Here is a 13,230-nt window from a genome sequence, read left to right on the forward strand (position 1 = left end):
CTTACCCAGAGTGACTCACAGCTGTAATCACTGCCAAAGCTGTTATAAGACTTACCCAGAGTGACTCACAGCTGTAATCACTGCCAAAGCTGTTATGAGACTTACCCAGAGTGACTCACAGCTGTAATCGCTGTCAAAGCTGTTATGAGACTTACCCAGAGTGACTCACAGCTGTAATCACTGCCAAAGCTGTTATGAGACTTACCCAGAGTGACTCACAGCTGTAATCACTGCCAAAGCTGTTATGAGACTTACCCAGAGTGACTCACAGCTGTAATCACTGCCAAAGCTGTTATGAGACTTACCCAGAGTGACTCACAGCTGTAATCTCTGCCAAAGCTGTTATGAGACTTACCCAGAGTGACTCACAGCTGTAATCGCTGCCAAAGCCTGTTATGAGACTTACCCAGAGTGACTCACAGCTGTAATCACTGCCAAAGCTGTCATGAGACTTACCCAGAGTGACTCACAGCTGTAATCGCTGCCAAAGCTGTTATGAGACTTACCCAGAGTGACTCACAGCTGTAATCACTGCCAAAGCTGTTATGAGACTTACCCAGAGTGACTCACAGCTGTAATCACTGCCAAAGCTGTTATGAGACTTACCCAGAGTGACTCACAGCTGTAATCACTGCCAAAGCTGTTATGAGACTTACCCAGAGTAACTCACAGCTGTAATCACTGCCAAAGCTGTTATGAGACTTACCCAGAGTGACTCACAGCTGTAATCGCTGCCAAAGCTGTTATGAGACTTACCCAGAGTAACTCACAGCTGTAATCACTGCCAAAGGTGTTATGAGACTTACCCAGAGTAACTCACAGCTGTAATCGCTGCCAAAGCTGTTATGAGACTTACCCAGAGTGACTCACAGCTGTAATCGCTGCCAAAGCTGTTATGAGACTTACCCAGAGTGACTCACAGCTGTAATCGCTGCCAAAGCTGTTATGAGACTTACCCAGAGTAACTCACAGCTGTAATCACTGCCAAAGCTGTTATGAGACTTACCCAGAGTGACTCACAGCTGTAATCGCTGCCAAAGGTGTTTCTAAAATGTATTGACTCAGGTGTTGAATACTTATATAATGAAGGTTTTTTCATTATTTATAAATTCTATATTTTTTTAAAGATTATTCTTCCACTTTGAAATTATAGAGGATTGTATGTAGATCGTTGACAAAAAAATGACATCGAATCCATTTTAATCCCACCTTGTAACACAACAAGGGAGTTGTAGACTTTCTATAGCCACTGTACTGTATTTATTAAGGACCCCCATTTAGTTCCTGCCAAAGCAGCAGCTACTCTTCCTGTGGTTTATATTGGATCCCCATTAGTTCCTGCCAAGGCAGCACCTACTCTTCCTTGGGTTTATATTGGATCCCCATTAGTTCCTGCCAAGGCAGTAGCTACTCTTCCTGGGGTTTATATTGGATCTCCATTAGTTCCTGCCAAAACAGCAGCTACTCTTCCTGGGGTTTATATTGGATCCCCATTAGTTCCTGCCAAGGCAGTAGCTACTCTTCCTGGGGTGTATTAAGGATCACCATGTAGTTCCTGCCAAGGCAGCAGCTACTCTTCCTGTGGTTTATATTGGATCCCCATTAGTTCCTGCCAAGGCAGTAGCTACTCTTCCTGGGGTTTATATTGGATCTCCATTAGTTCCTGCCAAAACAGCAACTACTCTTCCTGGGATTTATATTGGATCCCCATTAGTTCCTGCCAAGGCAGCAGCTACTCTTCCTGGGGTTTATATTGGATCTCCATTTGTTCCTGCCAAAACAGCAGCTACTCTTCCTGGGGTTTATATTGGATCCCCATTAGTTCCTGCCAAGGCAGTAGCTACTCTTCCTGGGGTGTATTAAGGATCACCATGTAGTTCCTGCCAAGGCAGCAGCTACTCTTCCTGGGGTTTATATTGGATCCCCATTAGTTCCTGCCAAGGCAGTAGCTACTCTTCCTGGGGTTTATATTGGATCTCCATTAGTTCCTGCCAAAACAGCAGCTACTCTTCCTGGGGTTTATATTGGATCCCCATTAGTTCCTGCCAAGGCAGCAGCTACTCTTCCTTGGGTTTATATTGGATCCCCATTAGTTCCTGCCAAAGCAGCAGCTACTCTTCCTTGGGTTTATATTGGATCCCCATTAGTTCCTGCCAAGGCAGCAGCTACTATTCCTTGGGTTTATATTGGATCCCCATTAGTTCCTCCCAAAGCAGCAGCTACTCTTCCTGGGGTTTATATTGGATCCCCATTAGTTCCTGCCAAGGCAGCAGCTACTCTTCCTGGGGTGTATTAAGGATCACCATGTAGTACCTGCCAAGGCAGCAGCTACTCTTCCTGGGGTTTATATTGGATCCCCATTAGTTCCTGCCAAGGCAGTAGCTACTTTTCCTGGGGTGTATTAAGGATCACCATGTAGTTCCTGCCAAGGCAGCAGCTACTCTTCCTGGGGTTTATATTGGATCCCCATTAGTTCCTGCCAAGGCAGTAGCTACTCTTCCTGGGGTTTATATTGGATCTCCATTAGTTCCTGCCAAAACAGCAGCTACTCTTCCTGAGGTTTATATTGGATCCCCATTAGTTCCTGCCAAGGCAGCAGCTACTCTTCCTGGGGTTTATATTGGATCTCCATTAGTTCCTGCCAAAACAGCAGCTACTCTTCCTGGGGTTTATATTGGATCCCCATTAGTTCCTGCCAAGGCAGCAGCTACTCTTCCTGGGGTTTATATTGGATCTCCATTAGTTCCTGCCAAGGCAGCAGCTACTCTTCCTGGGGTTTATATTGGATCTCCATTAGTTCCTGCCAAAACAGCAGCTACTCTTCCTGGGGTTTATATTGGATCCCCATTAGTTCCTGCCAAGGCAGCAGCTACTCTTCCTGGGGTTTATATTGGATCTCCATTAGTTCCTGCCAAAACAGCAGCTACTCTTCCTGGGGTTTATATTGGATCCCCATTAGTTCCTGCCAAGGCAGCAGCTACTCTTCCTTGGGTTTATATTGGATCCCCATTAGTTCCTGCCAAAGCAGCAGCTACTCTTCCTTGGGTTTATATTGGATCCCCATTAGTTCCTGCCAAGGCAGCAGCTACTATTCCTTGGGTTCATATTGGATCCCCATTAGTTCCTCCCAAAGCAGCAGCTACTCTTCCTGGGGTTTATATTGGATCCCCATTAGTTCCTGCCAAGGCAGCAGCTACTCTTCCTGGGGTGTATTAAGGATCACCATGTAGTACCTGCCAAGGCAGCAGCTACTCTTCCTGGGGTTTATTATGGATCCCCATTAGTTCCTGCCAAGGCAGCAGCTACTCTTCCAGGGATTTATTATGGATCCCCATTAGTTCCTGCCAAGGCAGCAGCTACTCTTCCTGGGGTTTATTATGGATCCCCATTAGTTCCTGCCAAGGCAGCAGCTACTCTTCCTTGGGTTTATATTGGATCCCCATTAGTTCCTGCCAAGGCAGCAGCTACTCTTCCTTGGGTTTATATTGGATCCCCATTAGTTCCTGCCAAGGCAGCAGCTAGTCTTCCTGGGGTTTATTATGGATCCCCAAAAATGGAAGGTCGTTGTGTTTTTATAGGGCCAGCAATGTGTTGTGTCAGGGACCTAAGGTTATTTTTAATTTGTGAAATGACATCCTGCCTCAGCCACACTCTGGGTTCAAATGCCTGTTGTCCATCTGGTTAGATTTAGCAATCCAGCATTAGCACTTACAGGCTTTGTGTGTGTGTGTGCGTGTGTGTGTGTGTGTGTGTGTGTGCGTGTGCGTGTGCGCGCTCGGAAGGAAGGAAGGACAAACGGGAAATCCATAATCTATGATAGGAAATCAATCTGTTAATTGAGACCTTTCAAATATGAAGACTTACATGTGATGTTCAGTTTGTTGTCCAAGTAGATATTACAGTAGGCTTTCCAATCCCTCTGGTTGTTAGCATGATGACTTTCTTATATAACGCTTATATAGCTGTAGAGTGCGTTGACCTGTGATTTTGTAAGTTCTGGCCCAGTTTTCTGATCTCACAGACATCCTAGAGCTCTACATGTAATTCTGTGACTGACCTTCGTCTCTCTGTGGTGTATTACTCCGGTCTGGTTCAGTATTAACCTCCCCTCTCGGTTGTTGATGTGTCAGGTCTGGCCCAGTGTTCTGACCTCTCTCGCTCTCTCATTTTGTTCTTGTTGATTACTCTGGTCTTGCTGAGCGTTCTGATCTCTGGGATTGACTCAGTGCATTGACCCTATCGGTTTCTGTTATTGCTCAGGTCTGTTCTATTGTGTTGGCCTTAATTTCTCTCTGTGGTTTATTAGTCAGGTCTGGCCCAGTGTTCTGATCTGATCTCTCTCTGTGTATGTGTCATTGACCTCCCTGCTCTCTCTCTCTCTCTCTCTCTCTCTCTCTCTCTGTGCTTGCTCAGGTCTGGCCCAGTGTGCGGAGCTGTGCTGGCAGCTGAGAGGCCAGGCTGAGAGGAGGCAGGTCCCGGGGGCGAAGGTGGCCCTACAGCACAATATCGGCCTGGGAGGAGCTGTGGTCGTCACTCTCTACAGGATGGGGTTCCCTCAGGATGCCAGGTGAGTCTATCTGTCTACCAACTTACTAATTAACTGACTAGGTGAGAAACATACAACTGAGGTGATTTACCAAATAACTAAATAACTAGGCTTTATCTCTCAGATCCTTGCAGAAATCGGATTTTTAAATAATAGACACCAGTTTATTTTTTTTGTGGGGGGGGGCGGCAATTTCATGGCAACGGAATTACGCCGAGACTCAGATTTCTCACTTTAAAATGTACAATAAATAAAAAAAATTCTTTCCATGTTTAACAAACCAAACAACTCTATGCACAAGGACTACTTATAACAATTTACACAGAAAATATTACAAAAACACAGATACAGATACAAAAACACAGATACAAAAACACAGATACAAAAACACAGATACAAAAATTACAGATACAGAAACACAGATACAGAAACACAGATACAAAAACACAGATACAAAAGTCTGGTAACAAAATCAAACGTTTCCAGTAAATGTTTTTATAAAAACATTTGACTGTGTAAATTGTTTAAAGTAGTCCTTGTGCATAGAGTTGTTTGTTTTTGTTAAACGTTGAAATCAATGTTTGTTTTTTGGCAAACATTTTTTTAAGTGACACATCGGAGTCTCGGTGTCATTCCGTTAATAGGGAATAGGGTTTTGTTTGGGACGTGGCCACAGCATGTACTTTAACCTTCTGTGTTAGAACAGATTAAGTACAGATACTGTAGTATGGCCTTGAACCATACTCCTTTCAACATTGGTACACACACACACACACACACACACACACACACACACACACACACACACACACACACACACACAGACACATTTGCACACAAGCGCACACACGTTTACTTTGTGACTGTCCTTCAATGATGATCACACACACATACACACACACACACACATACACACACACACACACACACACACACACACACATACACACACACACACACACACACACACGTTTTTACTAGCCTCTCTTTACTCTCTGAGAACGCGCTCTTAACTGAAGCCGTGTTCTGTTCCTGTGTGTGTTTCTAGGTCCCAGATAGCGGCTGTCCCCACCAGAGCAGAACGTCTGGAGGGCTTCAGAGTCTATTCTGTCTTCCAGGAGATAGAGAACAAACTACAGGAGGTACACCACTCGGACAAACTAACTTCCTGTTCATCATTTATATCCTCCTATACAAAGTCGAAATGTGTTCATGTTCTGTGTGGGTGCTGACGACTGCTTTACCTCAGTCTCACTCTGCGGTGTCATTGCTGCTTGTTGTCACATCAATTAAGTGCCACATTTTAATGTTGTTTAACTTATTTAACTATAAAGCTTTTTGTATTATAATAATGACTTTATAAGGTTATCTCTGTTTAACAGTCTTGTCACCAGAGACCAATGTCAAGGTAGTCTCAGAACCCAGTACCACTAGCTAGCTTTGTGATTTATGGAGTCCGTCAACTCGTACATATTTAGGTAACTTTAACCCAACGTTAGCCTCCGCTGCCACATTAACCTAACAGAACGCAGAGCCATAACAGTCCGTCTCTCTCTGCTTTGATGTCACATCGGGTTTGTCTGCAGGAAGGAGTAGACGTTGTGAAGAAGATTGGAGGAGTTTTTGCCTTCAAGGTGACAGATGGACCCGAGGGGAAAGACGCTCTGTGGGTCGTAGACGCGAAGAATGGACACGGCTCCGTGAGCAACGACGCTGGTGTGTGTCTGTCTGTCATCAGATGATCTGGTCTCTGTGTTTTAATGTTGAGAGTTTTTATCAATGTGAGCATTAGAGGTATTGGAGGAGATCGATGATCTTGACTGAGACTCTGACATATTAGATTTCCTGACAACAACAAAAAAACAGAAGGACTGTCCGTCTGAGGAGATGGTTGTCTGCAGAATATAAATGACTGAAGGATTGGCGGTCTGTCTTCTGAGAGAGCACTTCTGGAATGCAAAAGACAAAGAAGGATTTTTATTCAAATGCCAAACACACACAATTTTTGAATTGCTTCCTTTTAGAAAACACACACACACACACACACACACACACACACACACACACACACACACACACACACACACACAGAGATCTTTTAAATTGCTTCCATTATGGCTGTCTGGAGCAATGTCCTTTTCTTCCACTCAGCTCTGTTTAAAAATCTTTAAAAACCGGGCCTTCCTCTGAGCCTTTCCTGTTATCAAACCTATCTCACTTGTTAGGATGTTTTATAGAAAGCAAGGTAGCGTCCGAATCGCACCATATTCCCTATATGGAGCACTACTGTTGAGCACTTATGGGGTGGCATTTGGGACATTGCCCCAATAATACGTTGAATGGTCTCTTAAAGAGCAGCGGACATTTCATAAAAGCAACTTCCGTGGTTGAAGTGGCAGGTGTGTGTGAAGTAGAGCACAGCACAGTACACTTCATCCTGTCCCTGGTACTGGAATGACAACTTGTTCCCTTCTTAACCACATGGACATTAGTCTATCATGTTATTGAACCATGAATAGATCAGTCCCAGTGATTAAGGTGTTGGGCATTGAAGTTAACATGTCAAGGATCCCATGTATTTTGCAGTATATAGTTGATTGGATTCTGGAACGGTTCCGATCAACAAGAAACTGGAGATGGGGGAGAAACTATAGAGCTTACTTCCCTCTTTTTCCGTTCGTAAACAGCGTCGTTCTACAAAGTTGTGCCTTCTGCATCCCTTTTGATATTTTAAGTAGAAATTGTGCATCAATGTTGAATTTTAAAATCCTGTTCTATTAAATGACGTGCCGGTTAATATAGACCACGTGGAAAATTCAATAGATATTTTTTTTAATATGAATAAAGACTTCCAACAGGGCGAAAACGGGTCAAATCAGTGTTTCCACGTCATTTCAACCCCCCCAAAAAAGTCATTGTGATGATGACAATGGAATCAAAATGTAAAACTGATTGGATTTCCACAAAACAAGTCATCAACTTCAGGGCATTTTGTCTTTTTCACCCAACTTTTGAATTTAAATCAAATGACATGGGGACATTTTTTTGTTGTTGTTTTCACATTGAATTCAAAACTAAACATTGAAGTGATGTCTGTGCCCGATGGGTTGCTAAAGTAAAACAAACCGAGCATAACACGTCAACACTCTTCTCTTATCCATAGATAAACGGTAGAAATGTTTTTAACCATGACATTTTCTTGTGAAGATTACATTCAGTTGCCCCTCGCTGTTGCACACAACCAGCTTCCATTCCCCCTGTCACAAGGGGATTTATGGCTGATGAGATGAAATCATCAACCCTGACACTTTATTTGGCACTTATAGGCACCTACTGTAGTATTTTTTTTAATTGTAGTACACTTTATAGGGAAAAGGGTGCCATTTGGGACAAAACCTATGTCACAGTAGTCATTTAATACTGGAAGAAGGTTTTGTAGGGCAGGATAATTGAAGGAAGGTTTTTGTAGGGCAGGATAATGGAAGGAAGGTTTTTGTAGGGCAGGATAATGGAAGGAAGGTTTTTGTAGGGCAGGATAATGGAAGGAAGGTTTTTGTAGAGCAGGATAATGGAAGGAAGGTTTTTGTAGGGCAGGATAATGGAAGGAAGGTTTTTATAGGGCAGTATAATTGAAGGAAGGTTTTGTAGGGCAGGATAATTGAAGGAATGTTTTTGTAGGGCAGGATAATTGAAGGAAGCTTTTATAGGGCAGGATAATTGAAGGAAGGTTTTGTAGGGCAGGATAATTGAAGGAAGCTTTTATAGGGCAGGATAATTGAAGGAAGGTTTTGTAGGGCAGGATAATTGAAGGAAGCTTTTATAGGGCAGGATAATTTAAGGAATGTTTTTGTAGGGCAGGATAATTGAAGGAATGTTTTTGTAGGGCAGGATAATTGAAGGAATGTTTTTGTAGGGCATTATTTAATTGAATTCTCTCCTCCATTCAGATAAGAAGGCTGACTGCACTATCACCATGGGAGATGAAGACTTAATGAAGCTGATGACAGGCAAGATGAATCCACAGACGGTAAGTCCGTAAAACAACAATGAATAAGGCTGTGTCCCAAATGGCACCATATTCCCTATATAGTGCACAGCCTTTTTATCAGAGCTCAATGCTAATAGGGTGCCATTTTGGATGAAGCCCAATACTATTGTCCTCTTGTTCAGTTTTATACACATTTATACAAAATATAAAAACAGAAATACCTTATTTACATAAGTATTCAGACCCTTTGCTATGAGACTCGAAATTGAGCTCAGGTGCATCCTGTTCCTATTGATCATCCTTGGTGTTTCTTCAACTTGATTGGAGTGCAACTGTGGTAAACACAATTGTCTATATAAGGTCCCACCGTTGACAATCTTTGTCAGCAAAAACAAAGCCATGAGGTCGAAGGAATTGTCTGTAGAGCTCTGAGACAGAATTGTGTTGAGGTACAGATCTGGGGAAGGGTAACAAAAGATTTCTGCAGCATTGAAGGTCCCTAAGAAGACCGTGGCCTCCGTCAATCTTAAATGGAAGTTAGGAACCACAGACTGTTCTTAGAGCTGGCCGCCCGGCCAAAGTGAGCAAGCGGGCAACAAGGGCTGTTCCTTCTCACTTCATCCATCCTGACCTTGGGCTGAATTCCTCACTCCTCCCTACCAAGCCTAGTGCAAATAAAGTTCCTCAGGAGAGGCAGATGGTTACATAGATGCGTAGAGATCAGCTTTTATGAATCTTGTAAGTATTATTTTTTTTATTACATTTTCTTTTTATTCATTTGATTTTGGTCAAAATGACCAAAGCGAGCGAAGTCCAATCTTTAGTAGGATGCCAAATCGGATTTGATTGTTTTCTAAAAATAGGTTTGGAAATTGGCCAGTGTAATGAGATTAGTCCTTGTCCAGAGTGCATTCTGTTATGCCACAGGGTGGGTCTCCTCTCTCTCTCTCTCTCTCTCTCTCACTCACTCACTCACTCACTCACTCACTCACTCACTCACTCACTCACTCACTCACTCACTCACTCACTCACTCACTCACTCACTCACTCACTCACTCACTCACTCACTCACTCTCACTCAACCCTCCTCTCCCCTAAGAAATAAATGTCTAGTCAAGGCCTTCAGATGTATTAAGGGCATCAGCCCCTTGTCTGTTCATGGACATTGACCCTGAACGTAAGGGACACAGTCTGACAACGCCCACAGACCAAGGACAATTCACTCAACATGTAACAGACAGGGAGAGAAAAATCAATTGAATGAGTTTGTTCAAACTTCAGTCAACTTTACATGCACACACACACACACACACACACACACACACACACACACACACACACACACACAAGAAATAGGATGAGTATGTTTACCTACTTCAGCAAACAGTGTGGGTCCTCAAGTACTTTGCAATCACGCAAAGTCTTCAAAATCAGAGGTCAATTGGGGCCGGATACAACAGATGTAGCCAGGTGTGTTCTCAGACCTCTGTTAGGAACCCAGATACAACAGAGAATAGCCAGGTGTGGTCTCAGACCTCTGTTAGGAACCCAGATACAACAGAGAATAGCCAGGTGTGGTCTCAGACCTCTGTTAGGAACCCAGATACAACAGAGAATAGCCAGGTGTGGTCTCAGACCTCTGTTAGGAACCCAGATACAACAGAGAATAGCCAGGTGTGTTCTCAGACCTCTGTTAGGAACCCAGATACAACAGAGAATAGCCAGGTGTGTTCTCAGACCTCTGTTAGGAACCCAGATACAACAGAGAATAGCCAGGTGTGTTCTCAGACCTCTGTTAGGAACCCAGATACAACAGAGAATAGCCAGGTGTGTTCTCAGACCTCTGTTAGGAACCCAGATACAACAGAGAATAGCCAGGTGTGTTCTCAGACCTCTCAGATACCCAGATGAGAGTTTTATTTGTGAGAGTTTTATTTGTGAGAGTTTTGTTTTTGAGAGTTTTATTTGTGAGAGATTTATTTGTGAGAGTTTTATTTGTGAGAGTTTTATTTGTGAGAGTTTTATTTGTGAGAGTTTTGTTTTTGAGTTTTATTTGTGAGAGTTTTATTTGTGAGTTTTATTTGTGAGAGTTTTATTTGTGAGAGTTTTGTTTTTGAGAGTTTTATTTGTGAGAGTTTTATTTGTGAGAGTTTTATTTGTGAGAGTTTTATTTTTGAGAGTTTTATTTGTGAGAGTTTTATTTGTGAGAGTTTTGTTTGTGAGAGTTTTATTTGTGAGAGTTTTATTTGTGAGAGTTTTATTTGTGAGAGTTTTGAAGGAGTTGGAAAAGAAATTGAATTGAACCTTTATTTAACCCCGAAAGACACTTGAAGTTAGAAACCTCTTGTTGTACCAGTTAACAGACATCATACTTCCTCAAGGATGTTATGGTTGTTTTTGGGGTTTAGATCTGGGCCATTAATCTCGTCACCGTTTATGCATTGGATTTGATCTGAACCGCTGAAACACAGGCAGGCATGCCTCCAGTTGGTTCATGTCTGAGCAGAGCCGTTCCCTGGCTGCAAGCTGTCACCCTGACGAACACTGCCAGCCCCTCCCGCTCTCTCTCCCCCCCCGTGTCCCAGTTTTCAGTGAACTGTGTCAATCCTGCAACTGGGTAATCTGAACCCTTTAAACCTTGGATCATGAGCAGTAGTTGACTTTCCTGTGTTTCAACCCATTGTCCTCTGATGTATCATTTCTCTCTCCTACCTGTCCGCTGCAGGCATTCTTCCAGGGCAAGCTGAAGATCGCAGGAAACATGGGCATGGCCATGAAGCTTCAGAGTCTGCAGCTGGTGCCAGCCAAAGCCAAGCTGTGATTGGCTGATAGACCCTCAGCTCTGGAACTCCTGCCATATGTAGCAGTTATGCACATTCTCTCACCCCTTTCTCACCCCTCCTCTCAGCTGTCTCTAACCTCTCTCACCCCTCCTCTCACCCCTTTCTCACCCCTCCTCTCAGCTCTCTCTAACCGCTCTCACCCCTCCTTTCATCTCTCTCTCACCTCTCTCTAACCTCTTTCACCCCTCCTTTCACCTCTCTCTCACCTCTCTCCCCCCTCGCTCACCTGTCTCTCCCCCCTCCTCACACCTCACACCTCTCCTCCTCTCTGACCTCTCCTCCTCTCTGACCTCTCCTCCTCTCTGACCTCTCCTCCTCTCTGACCTCTCCTCTCTGACCTCTCCTCCTCTCTCATCTCTCCTCTCGGACCTCTCCTCCTCTCTGACCTCTCTGACCTCTCCTCCTCTCTCACCTCTCCTCTTCTCTGACCTCTCCTCCTCTCTGACCTCTACTCCTCTCTGATCTCTCCTCCTCTCTGACCTCTCCTCCTCTCTGACCTCCTCCTCTCTGACCTCCTCCTCTCTGACCTCTCCTCCTCTCTGACCTCTCCGCCTCTCTGACCTCTCCGCCTCTCTGACCTCTCCTCCTCTCTCTATCATCTCATTCCATCTCTCTCCTCCACACCCTTTCACATTCACTCTTAATTTAGCCTCTCTCTTTCTCTATTGATCCCTGTCACTATCTATCTTTGAAATAGATTCTATACTAGATAATTAGTTGAGAAATCAACCCCAATGTCCCAAGATTCTAACTTCCTCAAGTGTCCTGTAACATAATTGATAATGAGATAATATTTATATTTAATTCACATTTTCCTCATGATTTATGGGTTCCTCATGTTTCAACCAACCAATGTGAAGACACATACACACACAGAACTGGAATAATGCCTTAACTGTTATGTCTAATATTCTGCTCTGAGCTGCTGTGACAAACAGGAGGAAGAGAGATTGTGACGGTTTTGAAAAGCAATTGAAGTTTTTTTTGGACACTCTTGACGGCCATCTTATAAACAGCTTATGAGGCTGTTGCTAAGTCAAGAAAAGCAAAAGATCATCTTTAAGACCCAACTAATCTGGTTTGATCTCTGGCACTGCTGTTCAGTCATTTAATACCACAGTGACCAGGTGCTTGTGTCCCATATGCCATGCGTTTGCTGCGACAGCGTGGCAGTGACTCCCGCCACATAATAATAACACTGTCATTGCAGTAAATAAATGTATACAATATTTTATGTTTGTGTAGTAAATAATGTTTAATAATAATGTAACATGGTGGACTATTTTATAATAATACAGAACACCACTTTATGTGCCTCTGGTGTCTCTATGAAACTGACAGCTCTGATTTCAATATGACAGTCCGATAGGACCTGATTTGAGGAAATGCTTTTCTGTAGAATGTGTGTGTATGAGTGACTGAATGAATGCAATTGATTTTTTACTAAATAAATAACAGCTATATTGACCAGAAGACTGAGTGTTTCATTAATTAACTTTCAAGATGTGAACGAGAAGATGGCTCCCTATTCCCTATCCCAAGTGGCTCCCTATTCCCTATCCCAAGTGGCTCCCTATTCCCTATCCCAAGTGTCTCCCTATTCCCTATCCCAAATGTCTCCCTATTCCCTATCCCAAATGGCTCCCTATTCCCTATCCCAAGTGGCTCCCTATTCCCTATCCCAAATGGCTCCCTATTCCCTATCCCAAGTGTCTCCCTATTCCCTATCCCAAGTGTCTCCCTATTCCCTATCCCAAGTGTCTCCCTATTCCCTATCCCAAATGTCTCCCTATTCCCTATCCCAAATGTCTCCCTATTCCCTATCCCAAATGTCTCCCTATTCCCTATCCCAA

The 13,230-nt window shown here is 43.5% G+C and overlaps 1 protein-coding gene across 2 annotated transcripts in view; it reads left to right on the top strand.

The window, feature by feature from the left end:
• The window catches only part of LOC139387085 (sterol carrier protein 2a), a 47,406-nt gene extending 34,561 nt beyond the window's left edge, over positions 1 to 12,845 (top strand). The window contains exons 12-17 of one of the 2 annotated variants that reach the window (XR_011629124.1): positions 4,414 to 4,567; positions 5,595 to 5,688; positions 6,133 to 6,262; positions 8,494 to 8,573; positions 11,260 to 11,424; positions 11,469 to 12,845. Coding sequence is in view for 1 of the 2 variants with exons in the window: in XM_071133078.1 (XP_070989179.1) it covers positions 4,414 to 4,567; positions 5,595 to 5,688; positions 6,133 to 6,262; positions 8,494 to 8,573; positions 11,260 to 11,355 (554 nt within the window). In the remaining variant the exon portion in view is untranslated. Of the gene's footprint in view, positions 1 to 4,413; positions 4,568 to 5,594; positions 5,689 to 6,132; positions 6,263 to 8,493; positions 8,574 to 11,259 lie in introns of both variants that reach the window. The other variant, XM_071133078.1, reaches the window with a different exon arrangement.
• Positions 12,846 to 13,230: the final 385 nt, after the last annotated feature.

Source organism: Oncorhynchus clarkii, chromosome 28 (assembly GCF_045791955.1).
Source record: "Oncorhynchus clarkii lewisi isolate Uvic-CL-2024 chromosome 28, UVic_Ocla_1.0, whole genome shotgun sequence".
Lineage (NCBI taxonomy): Eukaryota > Metazoa > Chordata > Actinopteri > Salmoniformes > Salmonidae > Oncorhynchus > Oncorhynchus clarkii.